At 42.5% G+C, this 23,645-nt stretch overlaps 1 protein-coding gene across 1 annotated transcript in view; it reads left to right on the forward strand.

Annotated features, from left to right (window-relative positions):
- DNER (delta/notch like EGF repeat containing) overlaps positions 1-23,645 on the forward strand; it is a 321,811-nt gene that overhangs the window by 292,845 nt on the left and 5,321 nt on the right. Inside the window, exons 11-12 of the mRNA XM_027119344.1 lie at positions 8,191-8,322; positions 21,258-21,504. Of these exons, the coding sequence (XP_026975145.1) occupies positions 8,191-8,322; positions 21,258-21,504 (379 nt within the window). The remainder of the gene's footprint in view (positions 1-8,190; positions 8,323-21,257; positions 21,505-23,645) is intronic.

Below are 23,645 nucleotides of genomic sequence, written 5' to 3' on the forward strand. Positions count from 1 at the left end.
CTTTGAGGGTAGGGTAGCTACGTAAACTATGTGAAATTCTTCTGTAGGAGAGATTTGTCTGTTTTCCCCCATTTATTTATTTATTTGCTCATTTATTTATATCACTGTGGACTTGCGGATATTTATTTTATACTTTGAGTTATAATCCAACATATTTTTATTTATTTTGTGGCTCAAAATGTTCCAGATTTGGACACTGGGAGTTCTTTCATTTGGGTTTCTGCGTCCCTTTGACATACCCCATTGTTGTTGGTGGAGAGTGTGTGTGTGTGTGTATGTGTATATGTGTGTGTATGAACACTTACATGCTTTCCGGCACTGCAAGAAGCTCCAGTCTTATCTTGTACATTTCCTGCTCCAGTCTTGGATCAACCATCTCTTCAGGGAGCCTTGGTTCTTTTTATGGGAGAATGATACTGGAAACCAAGATCTGGGCACTAGCTGTGCTCATTATTCCTGGGATGTCATTGCTCCTAGATCCTCTCAGCTGACATAGCAAGGGAATGTGTGTGTATACTAACCCGTGTGTCTATAAATATTGCCATATGTAACCATCTATATCTAAATAAAGCTAAACATGAATTTATACTAATTTCTCCAACTCTGTTCCATTATTACATGTATCATTCCAGCCTTCTCTCCTGTTTATCTGTAAATTCCCACACCAACAACAAGATTCCTGGCTCCTACCATCCAACATCCTTTTACTTACTTGCTTAATTCCTATATACATGTAGAGCAGTATCAGAATTCATAACTTGTATCCTTATGGGAAGCAACTTTATAAACTAGACTACAGTGCTGGTGTACACATCCTTCTGCCTTCAGTCCTACCAACTCTACTCGTTCCAAAGTCACTTAAGTCAGCACTGCCCCCAACCCTGCAGTGAGGTTGTTTCATACATTTGTAAGTACTGTTAGATTACTTTTTCACAGTCTGCATTCATTTTTTCTTTTATTTTACATCTTTATTGGAGTATAATTGCTTTACACTGTTGTGTTAGTTCCTGATGTACAACAAAGTTAATCAGCTATATGTACACATATATCCCCATATCCCCTCCCTCTTGAGCCTCCCTCCCACCCTCCCTATCCCACCCCTCTAGGTCATCTCAAAGCACCGAGCTGATCTCCCTGTGCTATGCAAGCTTCCCACTAGCCATCCATTTTACATTTGGTAGGTTATATATGTCAATGATACTCTCTCACTTTGTCCCAGCTTCCCCTTCCCCCTCTGTGTCCTCAAGTCCGTTCTCTACCTCTGCGTCTTTATTCCTGCCCTGTGACTAGGTTCATCAGTACCGTTGTTTTAGATTCCTTGTATATGTGTTAGCATACGGTATTTGTTTTTCTCTTTCTGACTTACTTCACTCTGTATGACAGGCTCTAGGTCCATCCACCTCATTACAAATAACTCCGTTTCGTTCCTTTTTATGGCTGAGTAATATTCCACTGTATATATGTGTCACATCTTCTTTATCCATTCATCTGTCGATGGACACTTAGGTTGCTTCCATGTCCTGGCTATTGTAAATAGTGCTGCAATGAACATTGTGGTACATGTATCTTTTTGAATTATGGTTTTCTCAAGGTATATGCCCAGTAGCGGGATTGCTGGCTCATATGATAGTTCTGTTTTTAGTTTTCTAAGGAACCTCCATACTGTTCTCCATAGTGGCTGTATCAATTTACATTCCCACCAATGGTGCAGGAGGGTTCCCTTTTCTCCCCACCCTCTCCAGCATTTAGATTTTTTGATGATGACCATTCTGACTGGTGTGAGGTGATACCTCATTGTGGTTTTGATTTGCATTTCTCTAATGATTAGTGATGTTGAACATTTTTTCATGTGTTTGCTGGCAATCTGTATGTCTTCTTTGGAGAAATGTCTATTTAGGTCTCCCACCCATTTTTGGATTGGGTTGATTGTTTTTTAGATATTGAGCTGCATGAGCTGCTTGTATATTTTGGAGATTAATCCTTTGCCAGTTGCTTTGTTTGCAAATATTTTCTCCCATTGTGAGGTTTGTCTTGTTTATGGTTTCCTTTGCTGTGCAAAAGCTTTTAAGTTTCGTTAGGTCCCATTTGTTTATTTTTATTTCCATTTCTCTAGCAGGTGGGTCAAAAAGGATCTGCTGTGATTTATGTCATAGAGTCCTCTGCCTGTGTTTTCCTCTAAGAGTTTTATAGTGTCTGGTCTTACACTTAGGTGTTTAATCCATTTTGAGTTTATTTTTCTGTATGGTGTTAAGGAGTGTTCTAATTTCATTCTTTAACATGTAGCTGTCCAGTCTTCCCAGCACCACTTATTGAAGAGACTGGCTTCTCTCCATTGTATATCCTTGCCTCCTTTGTCATAGATAAGTTGACCATAGGTGCATGAGTTTATCTTCTGTTTTTGTGCCAGTACCATACTGTCTTGATTACTGTAGCTTTATAGTATAGTCTGAAGTCAGGGAGCCTGATTCTTCCAGCTCTGTTTTTCTTTCTCAAGATTGCTTTGGCTCACAGTCTGCTTTCTTTCCTGGGACCTTCCAACTAGAGGGGTTTTGTTTTTGTTTTTCCTATAGAAGTACAGTTTCTCAAGCACCATTTGTTGAAAAGGCTATCTTTCCTTCATTGAATTGCTTTTAAACCTTTGTCAAAACTCAGTTGGCCATATTTGTGTGGGTCTGGTTGGATTCTGTATTGTTTTTCATTGATCTGTGTATCTATTCCTCTGTCAGTACTACTCAGCCTTGATTGCTGCAGTTATGTAATAACCATTGAAATCAGGCAGAATGATTCTTCTCAATTACTCTTTTTCTTTCGAAACTGTTTCACCTATACTAGTGTCTTTGCTTTTTCATATAAATTTTAGAGTAATCTTATCTATATTTACAAAAGATTTTGATGAGGTATTAATAAGAATTGTATTAAACCTGTATATTAATTTGGGAAGAATTGATATCTTTACTGTTTGGAGTCTTCCAGTCCATGAACACAGTATGACACTCCATTTATTTAGATCTTTGATTTCTTCATCAGCATTTTGTAGTTTTCAGTATGTAACTCCTATACATGTACAACTAAATATTTCTCTCTTTTTGAGTGATTATAAATAGAATTGCAGTTTGGTGTGCACATGTTCAATGCTAGTGTGTAGATATACAACTGATTTTTGTATGTTTATCTTGTATCCTCTGACTTTGATGAACTTACTAGTTTTAGGATTCTGGGGGGTAGATTCCTTGTGATTTTATGCATAGGTAGGTATGTCTTCTGAAATTAGGGACAGTTTTATTTCTTCCTTTCTGATATGTATAAATTTTATTTCCTTTTATTGTCTTATTACGCTGGCTAGAACTCCTCACACTAGTTTGGGTAAGAGTGGTGATAGCAGACATCCTTGCTTTGTTCCCAATCGTAGGGGAAAAGCATTCAGTCTTTCACTATTAAGTATAATGTTAGCTCTAGGGATTTTTAGATTTTTTTTTTAATCAAATTGAGGAAGTTACTCTCTATTCCTTGCTTGCTGATAGCTTTAGTTATGAATGGGTGTTGAATTTTGCCAGGTGCTTTTTCTGCGTCAATTGATATCAGTCTATGATTTTTCTTCTTTAACATATTATTATGATGGATTATATTGATCAATTTTCAAATATTGAATTAATCTTGCCTTTCTGGAATAAAACCCACTTGGTCATAGTGTATAATTCTTTTTGTATATTGCCGAATCCTGTCCTCTAATATTTTGTTCAGAGTTTTTGTGTCTGTATTCATGAGGGATATTTGTCTGTAGCTTTTTTTCTTTCTCTCTCTCTCTTTTAATATTATCTTTGACAATATTGAATTTTTGACATCTAGAAATTCCATTTGGTTTTTTTTTTTAATATCTTCCATTTTTATCCTCATTTTCCCCATGTTTTCCTTCACCTTTTGAACAAATGTCTTGTTTACTCACCATCATCTGTTATTTCTGGACCTCTGTCTTTTGACTGATTTTCCTTCTGGTTATAGGTCCCATGTTCTTGCTTTTTTTTTGTACATCTGATATTTTTCTTTTGAATGCTGGTCATTGTGAGTTAAGTTGTTGAGTGATTGGATATCTTTTAAAAGTGCTGGCCTTTTCTGTGGCAGGTAGGTAAGTTACTTGCTGACCTGATCGATATTTTCAAGGTTTGTTTTTGTATTTTGGAGTCTCTAGTAGCCTTTAGGGGTAGTTATGTCCTACTACTGAGGTGTGACCTTTTCCTCCCATAATGCACTGGGTGGCCAATGAAATGTCTGCATTCCAACCTGTGAGAGTTTGAATACTTCCCAGTCCTCTGTGAGCTTTGGGAACTGTTCATCTTTCCTCTTGTTTGCCATGCCTGTGGAGTTCCAACTTACTCGCACACAGTATTCAGCAACAAACTCAGGGATGCATCGTATCTCTGATGCTCCTTTTTTGAGTGGCTCTACCTTCTGTAGTGGTCTCTCCTACAAATCACAGCTACCTCAGCCTCCACAAATTCCAGTTACTCCCCACATTTCAGTGAAACTGTTGTGTTCTAAATTGGTTCAGAATTTAGAATGCCAGAGTGGTTATGGTACTCAGCTGTTCGTTTGTCTCCTCTTAGCAATCACAGCCATGCACTGCCTGTTGTCTAATGTCTTAAAGTGTTTTTTTTAATATATGTTTTGTCCACATGTGTAATTATTTACAGTGGGAGGGCAAGACAGGTTCCAGTTGCTCCATTGTGGCAGAACTTCCAAGTAAGTCATTAGATTCATTTCATCTAGAATAAAATGCTTGTGAAGTATGAAGGAGTTATACTTACAGTACCCATTCCAGTGCGTGGCACATAATAGGCTTAGATTTAATACTAGGTGTTATGATTATAATGACTTTCATTGATATCATTTGGTGTGGGCTCTGTTAACCCGAGGATATACTGACAGCAGAGACTTCTGACTTATCTTTTTCATTTTAATTTATCTGAGGAAAGCATACCGAATTAAACCGTACACTTGTAAATTTGCATAAATACTACCAAAGCTGATACCTACTATACAGATTGCCTCTTAGAAAGTAGTAGATTGAAAAGCAATAGGAAAAGATTTAAAGTTCAGACTTTGATTTCCAGCCTTAGTCAAGTAGAAATTTCATTTTGTATTCTCTTTACAAATGTTATTCAAGCACAACGGTGATTCAAAAGTAACTGATTTTCCCCACTCAAATAAAAAAGTAAGCAACTCAACGAAAAAGTCATCTGGCTTAAGCCAGCAAAAGCATAAAGATTTATTAAGTATTAAGTATTATGAAGTATTTTTTATTATTTGCTATATTAAGTATTTATGAGTGGAGAAAGGTGATATAATGTACTAAGAACTCTTCTACTAAAATTAACTAGAATGCATATTGCTTGGAGATGGAATGGTGAGGTGTTGAAATGTATGTAAGAACATAATACTCCTAATACAGGGAAGCATAAATGAAACCAAAATTAGTCTCTATAGTTCTTAATAAATCTTCAGTTACCTTGCAAAGTGCGTGAGCACTGTGAGGCAGAGAAGAGCAGTCCTCTCTGGAAGTCTTCCGGTTGGAAATTTCCTTGGGTGGCCCCATCATCGGAATCACCCCATATGCTCACCACCAGCATGTGACACCGTGAAGTCCTCAGCTGCAAGCCAGTTGGGGGTAACTGATTCAGACAGAAGTGTAGGCGTGTTAGTTTGTAAAATGGGCCAACAGAGTCAATCTAAAGGTATCTGTGAACTGTGCATTGCTCCACGGTTCCTCCAGGGCACATATGCTGTGGAAATAGCTGCTAGCTATTTGGGCTCCTGACTGGCATGGAGTTTTATCATAAACTAATGTCACTGAATCCCAAGTATAGCTCTAAGAACACTGTGGTGATGAAAGCCAGACTGGGATAGGTTTGGGACTCTGTCTGGGCCATGGTTCTTTGGTTCCTGGGTCTTAGATATTTGATGAATGTCTACAGAAAAAGTTCATCCTATTTTCTCCTGCCATTCTCTATTCCTACCAAGTCCTTCCAATCCAGTGAGTCCCAAGAAGAGATAAATCTAAGGATCTTAGGCTTCTCTCAACTATATTAGAGCCACTTAGAGGTCTAAGAGCCAAAACATGTATTAGGGCTGCTCTGAACTTGAACTTGGCATTTACCTCCCTAGGGAAGCTCTGGACCAGAGCAGGACTGGGTGGGCTGGACTGACAGCTCTAGAACTGCCCCAAATTTAGGGAATTAAAAGGGTTTGACACTGACATTAAACTTCTAAAGCAGGGTGGGGCTTTTGAGTTTTGCTAGGCTATAGAAGTAGGGAGAAGTCAGGCCATTTCTGTAGCTATTGCTGAAAAGGTAACAGAGCATCTTATTTCAGAATTTGCAGTATTCGGATTGCCAGGAAAAGCAAGCTATTGTTTAGTAAATACCTCAATTAAGCTTGTCTTCCTAAATGGATGGAAAGCAGTACTGATGTGTGTATTTGTCAAGGCCTTTGATTTCATCCTTTTATTGCTTCTCAGCACGTTCCTGTTTATATGTCTCTTCAACTAGTCTACCATGTAATGCCATTTGTAATAGTTTAGTCTATGCCCTTTTCCAGTCAGAGTGATTGCCCCATTAATAGACAGAAAACCTTTGAAAGAGGTTAGTAAGAGGCAATCAATTTCATGTCTTTCGTATTGATAGAAATGACTATATTTATTGCAGGAAACAAATTCGCTTAGACACTACTGAATTATAAGCAACCTAGTAGGACCTAGACGTAGTAAATGTTTTATTTGACAGATTTTACTTTAAAAATAAAACAGTCCGCTGCCAGGTATGAAAAAAGTGTGAAGTGAAACAGACGTGAACCATTTTAGTTTGAGATTCTGCCTCGAAAATGGTCTGTGAGTGACATATGGTGGTTTTATAAACACGAGGTAAACCAATGGCAGACAGAAAAGCTCTTTAATACTAATTAAGTAAGCCTGGAAGTAATTACCCAAGTGTACACTGAAATATTGCCTTTGAAAATGGACAGAGTATTTGATTTTGCTCTTTTGTTTTAGTCGATGACTATAGCAATGCTAGGAATTTTAAATATATATCTATATATATCTATATATATATATATCACTTTTTACATTTATCTAAGCAAATGGAGGTATATTTAAAGTTTTCTTTTTCTCATTTTCACACTTTTAAGAAAGATTGCCTCAATTTGAAGTATCCTTTCTTCAGCTTCGATGTGATATCTTTAAGAGGTGTACCCGTTTTGTATTGACTCATACACACGCTTTAAAATCACACAAAGATGGCTTTGTTTGTGTAACTTCTACTAACAAGCTATTTCTTGTAAGTTGGTCTTTGGACCACAGTGATATCAGCCCATGTTCTGGTTTGTTAGTTTAAACTAGGCTTTCTCTGAGGGGATCAAGGATGCCCCCAAATGTTGGGTGTAGCAGCGTCAGGAGCCCCAGGTCACGGTTTTCATTATGGGGGAAGGACGGATGGACTGGAGCAGATGTGAGCTTCCCTCGGGGACCATTTCCCAGGGGAGATTATTTCAGGACTGGACTCACCCCAGACATCACAACTGTCATTCCTTAGGGGGCCCTGATGTTCTCCCTCAGCATTTCAATCCCTCCCAGAAGCATTTCCAGGGATTTGGAAAGAGGAGTACATTTTCATAATTGACTCAGGCTAGGCACACGTCTGTGACCTAGAACTATCCAGAAAACAGTCAAATGCCCAGGCTTACACAATCAAACACTTGGCTACAAAAAGAAAAGAACCATAAACTGTGAGTTCTTTGGCTTTCCGGAGTTTCAGAAAAACAAATAAGAAGATCCAGCTGACTAAATCCAAAACAAAATATATTTCTTTAGTAAAATCAGGAGCCCAAGTTTGTTTTTCCGATAGACTTCAAAAGGTTTATTCAGATATGGGAATCAGCTTCATATAATGAATTCAGAAGATTAAAGGAGATTCTTTTTACCGGTGCCATTTCTTTTTCTTTTTTAAGCTTTACTTAAGTAAAGGATCCCTTGTCTGGAATTCTGGGAGAGTTCTGCACTTTATACAAACAGCCAGTTGGGCTGCATTGCAGGAGATCATGACCCCAGCCTTAGATCTTTGCTGAGCTGGAGAAGTGACGGGGGACAGAGCCGCTGGGGCAGCTAGCCTGGCTCACTGCCGCTTTTCTTCATCTCCTTAGGTGAAGAGTGTGACATCGACATCAATGAATGTGACAGTAACCCCTGCCATCATGCCGGTACCTGCCTGGACCAGCCCAACGGTTATACATGCCACTGCCCACGTGGCTGGGTGGGAGCAAACTGCGAAATCCGTGAGTATTCTGCTGCTCAGCCTCTGTGACTTACCGTTACATTTTCATTCAATGAGAAGAGGATGCGCCAGCCCCACAGCACTCACAGGTGAGGCAGTGAGGCCCAAGGGGTACCCTGAGCCCCGCCGTGCCTCCCGGATCCCAGTTGAGGACCTTGGCTCACTGTGTTATGCTGCTTCCTTCCTTCCTGAGTCTGAATCCAGCCTTTCCACCAGGATGAGAATGTGCAGATGTCATCCAGAGTTCGCGGCTGCTAAGACAGCCAAAAATGTGCTTAGCAGAGAAGCATTAGAATCGCATCAGAAAAGAGAGTCTTTGTGTTGAAAGCATTAAAAAAAACCACACAGAATGTAAATTCACTTTGCATTTTTTGTCTTCAAGTGTCTTCAAACGTATTAGGTTCCATCAATTGCCTGGAGAAAAGTTCGGTGAGGATGAGCGCATGAAAGAAACTCTGAAAAATACTTTGAGCTGCTTAGAGCGAGGTGTTCTCTGCAGATGGACTCACAGAAGTTTGACAATGTCAGGATCAGGATTTTATATATTAAAATCATGTATCTGCTAGGACTGAGGTGAAAATGAGAACTGCCCTGGAATTGGGTTTTCATTGTTTTGTAAATCACTAAAAGCTCAGCGTTGAAGTGTGTTTTCTTCCCATTTAAATTAGTCAGGGTCGTTGGGTTTGGCTGTGTCATCAAATCTCCTTCCTAGGCCCTCTCGCCCACTCTCTTACTCTTCATCAGGCAAAGACAGCTCATCTGCTGTGTGAGTTTGGAAGGAGACAGCTCAGTATACACAGCCCTGTCTGTCTGCCTCTTGGGCTGGCCTGTCTGCTGCCTCTACTCCTCCACGCTGTGCATGTTTCAAGAACAGGCCCCTCACTGGTGGTCCAGCGCCGCCCATGACTGCACGGGCTTGTCTAATTCTTGGTGTGTGTCTCAAGTGGGGCATGGCCAGTAACAGGAAACCTTCTTATCCGCAAATATGGACCATATTCTTCAGCATCAACTTGACCAGTAATGAAGGTGTTGTTTGGGCTCCTGTCTGCTCACTCTTTGTCTTTCATCTTGGCTCAGGACTTGAGAGAGGAAGAGAGTAATTCCTTTTAGGTCTCCCGCTCATCCTTTCCAAATACCCCTATACAGAAAGGTTTTAGGACCAACTGAAACACTCTATTGTTGAAGAAAGGGAAGGAAAGGGATTCCAGTGGTACAGATGCTCAGGGCTGTGAACTGATGCAGGATGTTAAGACTAAAGTAGGTATAGGATGTTAAGTCCAGTCTGGTGAGATCAGTTGGTGGGAAGGATCCCAGATTTGGGCCACCAGGACCTCGGTTCTCGCCCTGGCTGTGGCACTTATGGTGCGGCTGCATTCAGTTATGCTGAGTCTCAGTGTACTTATCCATAAAATAGGACCAGTTCTCGTTATAAAATTTGATAATTCTGTGAAATGACAAGTTTCACGCCTTGGGGCAGAGGAATATCTATGTATAATTTTAAAATCCTCGGTGTGAAGAAGTCAGGAACACAAAGGATGCCCTTAAGAAGTTTTGAAGTAAAATCTTATAACTATAAAAAAATCTAGCTTTACTTCCTTCTGGTGATGGATAAGATAGGCAAAAGATATACAAGGATGGAATAATAAGGACAAAAGTTGGCTTCATGGTCTAGCTCCGTCATGGACAAATGTACCTCAGCCTTGTCTTCCTCACTTGTAAAATGGTGATAGAAAAGTTGCTGTGAGGCTTAACGGAGGCAAATTTGTGCAGATCTGTGCTATGCAGTAGGCACTAAATAAGTGTTAGCTGCTGCTTCTGTTTCCTTCTGCGCCACTGCAGCCCTTATGCTATGAGCTACTCCTGGCAAACACTAGCCTTTGGCACTTGTCAGAGGGCACAGGCCACTCTGAGCAGCTGGGTGTGATGGGACCCATCACACACCTCAGCACACAGCTGGGTTCTCTGTTCGCCCAGAGTAGCACTTGCCGTTTGATGATCTCATTTGCACCCCTCCATTCAGCCAAAGGTGTCAGAATAAATGTCATCACAGATTAGGCTCTACTGGGTCCCCATGTTGGATGCTTCCATCCTTGACCTGATCATAAGAATGGAGAATAAGCACATAAGGTTTGCGATAACACACGGGTGGAGCTGGTGGCCAGTGCCAGGAGAAATGGATCTGAATCAATGGAATGGATTCAAAGCAGAAGTGGAAGCAGGGTTTGGACTGTCAGTGGGCAGAGAAGATATAAGAGGTCTCCTGTCCTGTATGAGCCATGGGACCTATGGTCTCTGAGGTTTCTTTCTAACCCTGAACGTCTGTGATCTTCTGAAGTGGCTAGAAACCAAGAGAAGGGTGCCTGAATGACACAAGGTCAGGTTGGTAAGTCTCAACAGGAAAGCTCAGGTGAAGCAGAGAAGAGGGAGAACCGTGGCCCATGCAGCTCCATAGCGTGGCAGGCTCCAAGTTGTCAAAGGCAGTGATGGGGCTTCCCACCAGCCTGACCTCTGCTTCCTGAGGCCGTTCACCTGCCCTCCTTTCTTGTTCACTACACGTTAGTCACATTGTCCTCCTTTCCCTTCTTTGAGCGGGTCCCATTCATTCCTGCCATCAGGGCCTTTGCCTGTGCTGTTCCCCATGCCTGGAGCTCTCTTCCTTGCGGTTTTAGCACAGCTGTCTCCTTCTCAGCTTTTACGTCTCAGCTTGAATGTCACCTTCTCAGATGCCTTCCCTGACCACCTGTATTTGTTTCCTACTGCGGCTGCAACGAATTACCACAGATTTCATGGCTTGAAACATAACATGACTGTCTTCCTTCTGGAGTTCCTAAAGAACCTTCTTCTTTGCCTTCTCCAGCTTCTAGAGGCTGCCTACCTCCCTTGGCTCGTGGCCCCTTCCTCCATCTTCAAAGCCACAATCACGTCCCTCTGACTCCTGCTTCCATTGTCACATTTCCTTCTCCAGATCTCTCATATCCCTCTTGCACTTATAAGGACTCCTGTGATTACTTTGGGCCCATGAAGGTAATTTAGGATAACCTATCCATCTCAAGACCGTCAGCTTAATCGCATCTGCAGAGTTCCTTTTGCCGTGTAAGGTAGCATAATCAGAGACTCTGGGGAATAGTGTGTGTTCGTCTTTGGGAGACCACTATTTGGCCTACCATAGCACCTTATCAGCAGTGTGCCATGACTCCCCTTTGTTGTTAAAAATTGTGACATTTGGAGATGATTTAGCATTACTTTTTTTCTGTTACAGCATCATCCCAATCATTGTAATAAGTATTCGCATAAACATAACTTAAACTGATTAAAGGGGCAGGATTTGGTGAATAGAATGGGTGCTGCTCTTAAGAACAGGGGTCTGGGTTGGTCCTGCCACCCAGCCAATCACCAAGCAGGAGGAAGGTCATTTTATCTCTCTGGAGCTCAGTCTCTTCATCCGTAAAATGAAGGATTAAATAAAATGGTTAGTTTTCTTCCTTCCAGTTGGATTCACCCTCAAAGTAGTGTCCTACTCTGCCAGAGAGCACAGTTATAATAAGGCAGGCATTTCCTATTGCCTTTTCCATACAAAACACCATAGGATGTTTCCTATTGCACGTGGAAAAGAGAAATTCAGAAATTCATAGAATACGTGTGTGGTACTCGCAAACACACACTGAGAGTTCGTGCAGATTCCCGGGAAGGAAGGGCTCTGCATGTGGAAATGAGTCTACTGTGTCATCAGCCAACACTAGAGTCAGAAACCTCAATGGGATTTGCATGCAAATTAACACCATTTTAGTGGTTCCATGGCTCGCATTCCTAACGTTTACCCTAATAATGGATAGTGTTTAGAAATTTGCCCTTTAGAGTTATTATCTGGTCCCCAATCAGTAATAAGAAGCAGAAATCTAGCAGACCACACGTATTTATCAAAACCATCAAAAACATTGATCCAGAACTATCCTAAAAGGATCATGAGAGTAGCTATGATGTGTTTTTTGTTTGTTTGTTGTTTGTTTTTTTGCGGTGTATGGGCCTCTCACTGTTGTGGCCTCTCCCATTGCGATGGCTCCGGATGTCGGCGGCCGTGGCTCACGGGCCCAGCCGCTCCGCGGCATGTGGGATCTTCCCGGACCGGGGCACGAACCCATCTCCCCTGCATCGGCAGGCAGACTCTCAACCACTGCACCACCAGGGAAGCCCAGCTATGATGTTTTATACATATTCTGAGGCAAATGCAAACCCTAAGTTCTAGAAACTAACAAAACAAGCCTGCTGAAGTTTTAATTCTGACACTTGTTCTTAACCACTTTTGGACTGATCAAAAAATTTGGGGAGGATTTTAATAAAACTTTTGCCTTCCTAAAATCGAAGTCTAAAATTCAAAATTCTTATAATTCTCTACATAGTGGAATGTTTTGTATCATTTGTGTTGGAGCTTTAAGGTCTATACAGTTAGAGTTACAGACAGTCCTGCTGACTGAGAGTTGGCTAGTTCTATATACTGAGCAGTTGAATCTATGGTTAAACTATTGAATTAATGACATTCTGCAGTTGAGAAATAGGGGAACAGGGCATCTTGGATTTATGCATTCAATGAATAACCAAGGCCCTCTTATTGTCAGACGTTAAGCATAGTGCCCAGGATATAAAGATTAATGAAACAGCTCTTGCCTTCTCCTCATCCAAGGGTGGGTCTTCATATGTGACAGGAGTTGCTGTGAGACTTCGTGCAGGTAGCTCCAGGAACCCAGGGAAGGAGCAAAGTTGGATATCTGGGGCTTCTTCTTCCCAAAATGCATGGAATTTAATAATGCTTGAAGAAACCCATCAAACAGTTACGTTATATGAGCAGTCCTTATCGTACAAATAGATTCGGATCTTTTGTTCTCATTTTTGTGTAAACCAGGATTTTTAAAAAACAAAACTAATTTGGGATTAATACACACACTTCTGTATATAAAATAGATAACCAACAAGGACCTACTTTATAGCACAGAGAACTATACTCAATATTTTGTAATAAGCTATAAGGGAAAAGAATCTGAAAAAGAATATATATATGTACATATATATATATATATATATATATACACACACACATATATATATATACATAAAACTGAATCACTGTGCTGTACACGTGAAACTAACACAACATTGTAAATCAATTATACTTCAATAAAAAAGAAAACAAACAAAATAAAATTAATCTTCCTCCCCGTGGAGACTCCCCACTTCAATCCCCAAAGGTAACAACTGTTACCCATTTATTGTGGATTCTTCCAGATGCTTTCAGTCACTGTATAAAGTCCCATTTTCTCCCGTACAAATGGGGCTATTCTGTACATACTGTTCAGCATCTTGCTTTTATGCTTAGTAATATATCTTGAGTGTTTATCCATGTTGGCTTATGCAGATCTTCCTCAATTTTTTTAACACCAGACAGTATTTCCATTTTTTAGATGCTCTATAATTTATTTAATCATACCCCTATTGATAGATAACTCATTTTCAGGTTTTTGGTATTAAAAACAACAGTAGAGTGAAAATTCTTATATATTCTTGTGTGAGAATATCAGTAGGATAAATTCTTGAAAATGGAATAGTCAAATTAAGGGGTTCTTGAATTTTTCATGAGCATTTATTTATATATTGGCTCTTTACCAATAAAACTTTTCCTCTTGGAAGCAATGGTGTTGGGGGTTGAAGTTGACTCGCAAGTCCCACTTAATCCACAATTACCTTACTAAATACTGTGAACACCAAGGCTGCATCCTCCACTGACCTCTTGGGAAGCGATCGTGGCTAGATGTGGGGAAGCAGCCTGATCACGGGAAGGACATTACTGTGGACTTGTGCGGTCCTGGTTTTGAATCCCGGCTCAGGTAGTTACTCCTGGTAAACAAGAGCTCTGAGCCACAGGCCTTGGTAAATGGGGTAATACCTGTGAATAACATAGTGCAGTACCGTGCCTGGTTCACAGGAAGTGCTCAGTAAATGGTTGCCTTAATTGCTATCATCAGTTGTCACTCTGAGCAGTGAGCAGCCTCTGGGTGTCTATTCAAAGTGAAATTTCCCCTCCTCTGATGGAATATTGATAAATTAGATGTTTTTGAGATAACTACTGATTTTCTAAACATACTATTTTAGGATAACAGGCATTCTGTAGATGTGTAGTTTTATTGATGTAATTAGACCTTGACTTTTCTGTTGCAAGGTAGATACAGGTATCCCACGAGGGGAATCTTCATCCTCCCTTCCTGAAGGGTTCGGATGGATGCATACAGCAGAGAGAAGTGTTTCTCAGGCCTTTTGACTGCGACCCACAGTAAGAAATACATTTTGCATTTTGATGCGGCGCATAGCACACAGTGTCTCTCCCACACACACAAAACATGAAGTAGTTCTTACTTTACGAGTGTGACACGCTTTTATATGGTTTTCTAAACTTTTTTTTCTAATGCAGTCTGGCCCCTATTGGTTTCCACATTGTGCAGTATGGAAAACACTACTTATTAAGTGTTTAGAGCCAAAGTGTGTGGTTCAAATTCAGGTTCTGCCACTTATTACATGTGGAAACCTGGGCAAGATTCTTTTCCCTTATAGGTTATTAAAAAATATTGAGTATAGTTCCCTGTGGTATACAGTAGGTCCTTGTTGGTTATCTATTTTATATTTAGCAGTGTGTATATGTTAATTCCAAATGAGTTTTATTTTTTAAAAATCCTAGTTTATACCAGAATGAGAACCAAAGAACCAAATCTATTTGTACAATAAAGACTGCTCATATAACATAACTGTTTTGATGGGTTTCTTCAAGCATTATTAAATTCCATGCATTTTGGGAAGAAGAAACCCAAGACAACCAACTTTGCTCCTTCCCTGGCTTCTCTGGAGTCCCAGCTGCTTCTTGTATAAAAGGGAGATAGTAACAATGTCCACTTTGGAGCATCGTACGAGGAATAAAGGACCTAACACACTTAGAATAGTGTTCAGCACACATTGAACTCTCAATAACCGTTTGCTTTTATTAACCAAAATGCTGAACAAAATAATACAACTGTCTATTTGATGTCGCCCCTTGGGTGCCTTAAAGGCACTTCCAGTTCAGCATGTACAAAACAAAGCTCATGAGCTTCCACTCAAACCTGGTTGTCTTGCCATGTCCCCTGCTTGCCTCCGGTACTTCATCCATCCAGGGATACAAGCCAAAGGCCAAGAAATTTGACACTACCTTTGTCTCTCCTCACTGGCCTGTACAAACTGCCTAGTCTGGTGAATTCCACCCCTAACTCACACCCACATTCCTTCCCCTCTCTGTCTCCACCCCTCTCACGCAGGCCAAACCACCACCAGCTCCGCCAGAGGCCGCAGTAGCCTCTGACCTGGCTTCTACCCTAGCCCCTCAAACCCTTTCTTCATATACAGCCAGAAGCAACCTTTCTTTTCTTTTTGCTTCCTTTCTTTCTTTTTAATTTTCCAAAAGTATTTTACCTTTTCATTATTTAAAAAATTTTTTCATTGTGGTAAAATACACATAACTATCTTAACCATTTTTAAGTGTAAGTACATTTATATTGTGTACAATATTTAAGTACATTTATATTTATATTGCAACCATCACCACCATCTTTCCTCAGAATTCTTTTCATCTTGCAAGACAAACTCTACACCCATTCAACAGTGACTGCCCATGCTTCCACCCCATCTCGCCCAGCCACCTTCCCTCCCTCCCTCCCTCCCCCCCTCCCTCCCTCCCTCCCTTCTTTCCATCACCCAACCCCCTCCCCAGCCTCTGGTAACCACCATTCTACTGTCTGGGGGGTTTTTTCCCATATGTTGCACATATAAGTGACATCATGCAATATGTATCTTTCTGTGTCTGGTCTATTTCACTCCAGTTCATCTATGTGGTCGTAAATGGAAGAGGCATCTTTTCAAAGTGCAAATCTGAACCCTCAGACCCTCCCTGCAACCACTGTTTCCATCCTTGCCCACACCAAGTTGCTATTAAAGTACATCAGTGGGGCTTCCCTGGTGGCACAGTGGTTGGGAGTCCGCCTGCAGATGCAGGGGACACGGGTTCGTGCCCCGGTCAGGGAAGATCCCACATGCCGCGGAGCAGCTGGGCCCGTGAGCCATGGCTGCTGAGCCTGCGCGTCCGGAGCCTGTGCTCCGCCAACAGGAGAGGCCACAACAGTGAGAGGCCCGCGTACCGCAAAAAAATAAATAAATAAAATAAAATACATCAATGACTAAAGAGCAAAGGCCACACTCTTGCCTATGGGACTGGGAGGGCTGCCCCTACACTGTGGAGAGGTGCCCCGTCTTCACTCAGACAGTCTCTGCCTTGCTGCATTGAGCGGCCACCCTGTCCTCCTTCCAGCTCCTCACTCTGCTTTCCACCTCCTCCCAGGTCTTTGCCTGGGACAGCCTTCACTTTGCTGTTCTCCATTCCTGGTGACTATGCACTCACCCTTAGAGCCACACTTGCTGCGGACCCCCATCACAAAAGCTCTCCCGATTCCTCAGTTAGATGGCGAATCCCTCGTCCCCTCTCGAAGCAGTGCCACTCTGGTCCCTCGTGGCTTAGCCCACTTGGACTTCGCCAAGTGGCTTAGCCCACTTTTCTCTCAGTTTCCCCTTGCTTCTTACCCCAGGCACTCAGCACCGTGCTCAGCATATAGTAGGTGCTTATTGATGACTGGTTCAGTGACGGGATCGCTAGGAGGGAGGCGAGCTGTGCCTTCCATTCCCCCCGCTTCTGCATCTTCTGAAGATTAATGAGAGTGTTAACTAACTTTTTTCAGTCTCATTGACTGTTTTGTTTGTCCACCAAACTTTTAGCTACAGAAAACATAAAGAAATTTGAAATCCCGCCTCACAGTTATTCTAGGCCGCAGATGGTTCAAAAATTATCTAGCTAGCTAAGTGACATCTACTCAAAACTAAGATGTCACTAAGTGGCATCTACTCAAAACAGACTTTCATTCCTTTACTTTCAGACTCTTTTTAAGTCTGAAAAAGACTTAAAAAGTAGGTGGACAAATTAGTCTAGCTAGATTCACCTGGGTAAATGAAAAAACAGATGTGGGAAATGTATTTTAGAATTAAATGTGTCTATCGAATGAGGTCTCTTTGGTGGAGTGGAGGTGGTCGGTGGGTCTCGTTTTATCCTCAGCTTGGCCGCTGACTACCTGCTTTACCTTGAGCAAAGGCTCCGAGTCCAGCCCTTGCGTAGCTCCTATTTTCGTACCGATTGAAATGTTAAAGGCGAAAGCACTTTAGAGGATACAAAACCTCAAACAGATTGAGTTTAAACCGAAATGCAAATGCTCCCTGAGACCCAGAAGTGCGACATTTTTTCCCTGAACAGTTGGTGTGCCTGCGTTCCTGGTCACGCACGTGCCGGGGCTGGTGAGGTCATCCCTTCCAGCGTGCTCTGGTGCATGATTTTTCTCCGAGCCCTGCCGCAGCCACTATAGGAAATGATCCATGCACTGGGACTCCCTGTATGCGGCAGAGCGATGGCTTATGGACCGGGAGACGGCAGCTGCAGCCACCTGCTGCAGATACATTCGCTGCCTCGCAGACCCAGTGTTGGATTTATTCAGATCCAGCTTGCCTCCCAATCCACCTAGCGTGCAAAGCAGCCACATTCACTCATCAGACAACTTTTAGATGACAATAGGGTGGAAGAAGCAAAGGGCAGGGGCAGGGAGGAGAAACAGAGGTTCAGGAGAAATTTTGAGAAAGTTTTCCCCAAAGTCCAAACAGCTTGGAATTCAGAGTTTGGGGAAATAGAGTAGATGGTCAGAAATGCAAGCGACTTAGGCAGCCTGTCAGGCCTGGGGCGGTGTGCCGAGCACGTAACCTAGTACAGTTGGTTTTCTGCTTCAGTGGCCGTGTGCGGTTGTGCACTGGCTGTCTATACACAATCAGTGTGATGTGTAAGCTATTTACACAAAGGTGTGATTGACCATAGGAGCTCATCAAGAACTTGTGTGGCTGCCGCACGATCGGATCTGAGCGCTCCCCCGAGCTGGAGTAGAAACAGTATTGGCTGCCCTCGTGACGACGCTCAGTGAGTGTTACAGCACACCCTGTGAGTGCTGGACTCTGGCCTACGACTGAATTTTTCAGAGAATGTTGAAATACTTGGAAATCAAGTGAGTCATGCTTCTCTTTCAGCCAGAAAGATGACTTGTCTCTCTCCATGTGCACCAGGTTACTGCCAGATGAAAGGGTTGCCAATCTGGGACTGAGTCTTGGTTTCACGAAACACTCCCCCTCTTCCGCTGCGGCCATTAACTTGCAGTGATTTATGTCGTTCCGTCTGCCTGTGTGTGCGCTGGCTGCACGGGCTTTGTGATCAGGGAGGCAGGCTCGAGTGGCAACACCAGACTTCGAGGGCCTTGGTGTAAAACTCAGGAGCCGGAAGATCTGGACACACACTCAGAAGTCACTTCGTTCATCCCGTTCTTCTCAAACTCTCAGGAACCAGCCAGGCTCAGGGCATGGGTCAGTGTTCCATTAGGCTTCTAGGAAAAAGGTCTGCACACTCGGATCCTTGTTTGGGTGTTTACCTGTGCTCTTGTGCAGATCGTAACGTTTCAAGGGAAAGAATAGCTGATTCTGAGACTCCAGTGTCACCGAAGATGTCGCTAAGATGAGAGTATGAGGACCCAGAGGTGACAAATACTCTCACCTAAAGTGGGACAGTGGAAACAGGCCTGAGGATTTCACAGGAAGACAGGCCCATTCCCACCCACCCCTGAATCCCATTTCCGAGCACCCAGAGTCCTAAGGTGGAAATCATGGCCTGGAGGTGATGGTGGTGGAGGTGGCGGTGTGAGTGAAGTAGAGAAGGCATCCTCTTTCCCAAGTTCAGTTTCTCTTTGATCTTATCTAGCCCTTTTTAATCTTCACAGCTTCCTTTCAAATCCTGGTCACATCATCTGAACCATTCCATTTGTATGCAGGTCTGTAAACGGGACATAATTAGACACTCTTGACCTGTGCCAGATACAGTGATTATGTCCATCCATCCACTTTTTTCATGCCCATCCAGGTTGGTGGGGTTTTTTTGTTTGTTTTTTGTTTTTTGCGGTACACGGGCCTCTCACTGTTGGGGCCTCTCCCGTTGCGGAGCACAGGCTCCGGGCACGCAGGCTCAGCAGCCACGGCTCACGGGCCCAGCCGCTCTGCGGCATGTGGGATCTTCCCGGACCAGGGCACGAACCCGTGTCCCCTGCATCGGCAGGCGGACTCTCAACCACTGCGCCACCAGGGAAGCCCAGGTTGGTGCTTTTTGAATGGGCACAGGGCAATGCCCAACAATCCTCAGCTCAGAGTGTGTGCCTCAGAGGATAGGGTCCTCCTCCTCTGCATCCTTCCCTCTTCCACCACTGCAGCTGCTCCTCCTTAGGGACCACCCACCATGAGCCCAGCGGTGGACTTTCTTACTTTTCTTTACACGTTTTCTAACTTAACGCTCACAGCAAGCTTATAGGGTATATGTTGCAAGTATCTTCTTATAACGGAAGAAATTGAGGCTCAGGGAGGTCAAGTAAACCTTGCAGCTGGGATCAGAAGCAAGGTTGGTGTGGTCCCAAGGCTCACACCCCTTCTGCTAGTTAGGCTGGAAGATAATCCCATGGGTGTTTTCTTCAAATGACTTATTGCTTACTTTTTAATTATTACAAACGGACTGCATTCTTCTCTCTCTCTCTTTTTTTTTTTTTTGGTTGGAAAAGACTGAGATGTGTAAAGAAGGAAATAAAAATCCCACACAGGCCTGCTTTTCAGAGATCACTGTCGTTAGCACACTGCTGTGTGAGGCAGAGGCTAAGAACTTGGACCCAAACTTGCCGACCTGCTCACCCGGGAAGTGACGTCAGCTTCCTAGACATTGTCTGTAAAGTGGGGAGAAGGAATAATGTATCTTCCGGGGGTTGTGATGATTAAATGAGATGTTTTCAAAAAGCTTAGCGTAGTAAGAAAACAACAAATGTTCATCATTGGTATCACTCCATCCTGAGCTTTTCAGTAAGGTAGACGTTGGAAGCTCATATGTGATTGTACTCTACAACTAGGTTCTGTTTGGTAACCCTTTTTTTTTTTTTTTAATTCTTTTGCTATTTGGTGAATATCTCTCCGTCTCACTAAGAGTTGAATGTTTAGGTTGTTTCCCATTTTTCCACTTTTACGACTCGTGTTGTCTGTTGGTGGGGTAGAGAGAGAATATGGGGTTGAGAGACTCTAGCTATATCTATAACATTTTATTTCTTAAAAAAAAAAAAACCTTTAAAAATATAAAGCAAAGAAGGTCAAATAGGAACATTTATTAACTTTGAGTGGTGAGTACATGGGTGTCTGTGCTATTTTCTGAACTTTTTTCTAAATGTGTGATAGTTGATAATCTAACATTTAAAAATTGTGCTGCTGAGATAAAGATCCTTGCACCCAGGGCTTTATGCATTTATAGGACCATTTCCTCAGCATAAATTCAGAACATTGAAATTTCTGGGTCAAAGGAAACTCCATGCAGTCCGCACAGGGGCTGTGTATCCATTCACACAGTCCCCATTTCTGTACCCCTGTCAACTGTGGTTATCAAAATTTTAAAATAATATTTGGGAACTGATATAGGAATTGCATTTTTAAAAATAATTATGAAGCTGAAGAAGTTTCTACTTGTATTTCCTTGGTGAATTCATTTTTATATTCTTTGTGCACTTTTCTATGGCGTGTTCCTGTTTTTTCTTAATGATTTGTTAGAGGTCCGTATACAGTAAGGCCTTTGGTCTGGATTATCCATAGAAAACAATTCTTCCCAGCTTGGACAGCCCTTATATTTTAGATTCCCGATGTGAGGACAAGAAAGTCCTTCCCATTCAAAAGGCCACAACTCATCCGCAGCCGTTTGCTTATTTCTGCCTTCAGACATCCAGTGGAAGTCCGGGCACATGGCGGAGAGCCTCACCAACATGCCCCGGCACTCCCTCTACATCATCATCGGCGCCCTCTGCGTCGCCTTCATCCTGATGCTCGTCATCCTGATTGTGGGGATTTGCCGCATCAGCCGCATCGAGTACCAGGGCTCTTCCAGGCCGGCCTACGAGGAGTTCTACAACTGCCGCAGCATCGACAGCGAGTTCAGCAGTGCCATCGCCTCCATCCGGCATGCCAGGTGGGCGGCGGGAGGAGGCGGAAGGGAGGTGCTGCTCTCACATGTGCATCCTCAGTATCAGGGTTATATTATGAACAGGACTTTACATCCCCAAGGAGGGTTTCAAAGAATAAAACATAAGTTCAAGGTAGTGTTGGGGGACCGGACAATTAGGCTGTTTCATAAGCAAACCCCTTTACTTTGCTGCTGGCTTTCTGTTTTCATTGAATGCATTCATTCATTTTGTGTTTATCTCTGTTATACATATCTGACTCTTCATCACTGTGTGTGAAACATTTTTTTTATAGTTTATGATCTCAATGTATTTTTTGTTTCATGCCTTATTATGCTGAAATGACTGCATCTCCCATAAGAAGTCTAAAATATAATACTGCTAGAGTTGCTTCATTTCATGACTTAACAATACCTTCAAGAACCCAAACTCCCTCTATTTCTCCATGTCATCATAATTGGCTTTTTGATGTGGTCTCTTATACATGTTCACTTCTTTATCACTACATTACTACCTAGACAACAATGTCTAGGAGTTGTGAAACATTTTCTGATGATTTTTGGGGGGATGTGTTTAGCTGTGTTGCTCTTCTAACAGTCAGTGTGAGTATAAATTACCCATTTGATTTAAGGGCTTATTTAAAGAAAGTCAAATGATGGTCATTCGGCTGTTAGAGTTCGTATTGTATAAAATAGTGTCCTCTCCTGGAGGAAAGGCTCCTGTAGAGACAGGAATTAGTGTGAGTCTGGGTGTTGGAGCGACATCGTTAAGCCTGACTGCTCCATTACCTGACTATATTTTATTTTAATTAATTAAATTATTGATTTATTTATTTTTGGCTGCTTTGGTTGTTCGTTGCTGCATGTGGGCTTTCTCTAGTTGCGGCAAGCAGGGGCTACTCTTCGTTGCGGTGCACGGGCTTCTCATTGTGGTGGCTTCTCTTGTTGCGGACCACGGGCTCCAGGCGCAAGGGCTTCAGTAGTTGTGGCACATGGGCTCAGTAGTTGTGGCTCGCGGGCTCTAGAGCGCAGGCTCAGTAGTTGTGGCGCATGGGCTTAGTTGCTCTGTGGCATGTGGGATCTTCCCGGACCAGGGCTCGAACCCGTGTCCCCTGCATTGGCAGGCGGATTCTTAACCACTGCGCCACCAGGGAAGTCCCTGACTGTATTTTAAACCGATGATTTAACCTTCCACAAATACAGTTCCCTCAACTGTGGGAAGGGAGAACTACCTCCTTAAAGAGTTATGACAATCAACTTAAATTACAAATATTTAAAGGTTGTATAAACAGGTAACACCACATTTACTTCTCCGAATCTATTACAACACGGAAAACATCAGTTCATCTAATTTTGTTGAGTTTTGCAAGGAGTGTTTACTAAAAAGATAATAGTGATATTGTGTATTAAAAGCATCATCTTTTCCTTCAGTTGGTAGAACAATCTGAAGCACACAGTTCAGAAAGGGAGTGTGCTGTAGCAAAAAGGGGACTGAGCTTGATGTCTCAGGATTGAGCCTCCAGGGAACTATTACTTGCATCATCTTTGTTGGGACGTCGTGATTGATATTGTTCAAGACACAAGCAGACCCGAATTCTGCCTGAGTGGCATAGAAGCTCAGAGGTTCAGAAAGTTAGTTTTCTTCCAAAGGAAACCCGCAAACCTAAGACTCAGGTCTTAGAGTGAGTCCAGGGGAAACAAAAACCAGAACCTGGCTTCCAAGGAGAGGAGCCAGTGGATGAGAGAAGTTGGGAGATATAGAGCATCTGCCCCAAAGCCCAGGGAAGCTTCTTCGTGGGAGCTGCACTAGCCTTACTTCTGTAACTTTGGGGGAGAAGAGAGAGTTAACCCTCTTCCAGGTCAAGCCCTACAGATGAGCCTCGTTGTGGGAGCCTTTGTTTAAGAGTCAACAACTCAGCAACACAGCTTCCAGGAAACACTGAGGTGAATCCCTGCAATCTCATCTTAATTGCTTATTTGACTCTTTCCTCTTGAGTAGAGAGCAGTGAGTTTTATTACTGTATCTCCAGTGGGTCCTGGCACATGGTAGACCTCACTATAATTTGAGGTCTGAAATGAATGGATGTTCTCGGTGAGGGGTTGGCATAGGATGTCTTGACCTGCCTGAGAAGTAGATTCATCCCAGGGCA

Source organism: Aethalodelphis obliquidens, unplaced genomic scaffold (genome assembly GCF_003676395.1).
Source record: "Aethalodelphis obliquidens isolate GAN/ISIS:26980383/991018 unplaced genomic scaffold, ASM367639v1 scaffold2, whole genome shotgun sequence".
Classification (NCBI taxonomy): Eukaryota; Metazoa; Chordata; class Mammalia; order Artiodactyla; family Delphinidae; genus Aethalodelphis; species Aethalodelphis obliquidens.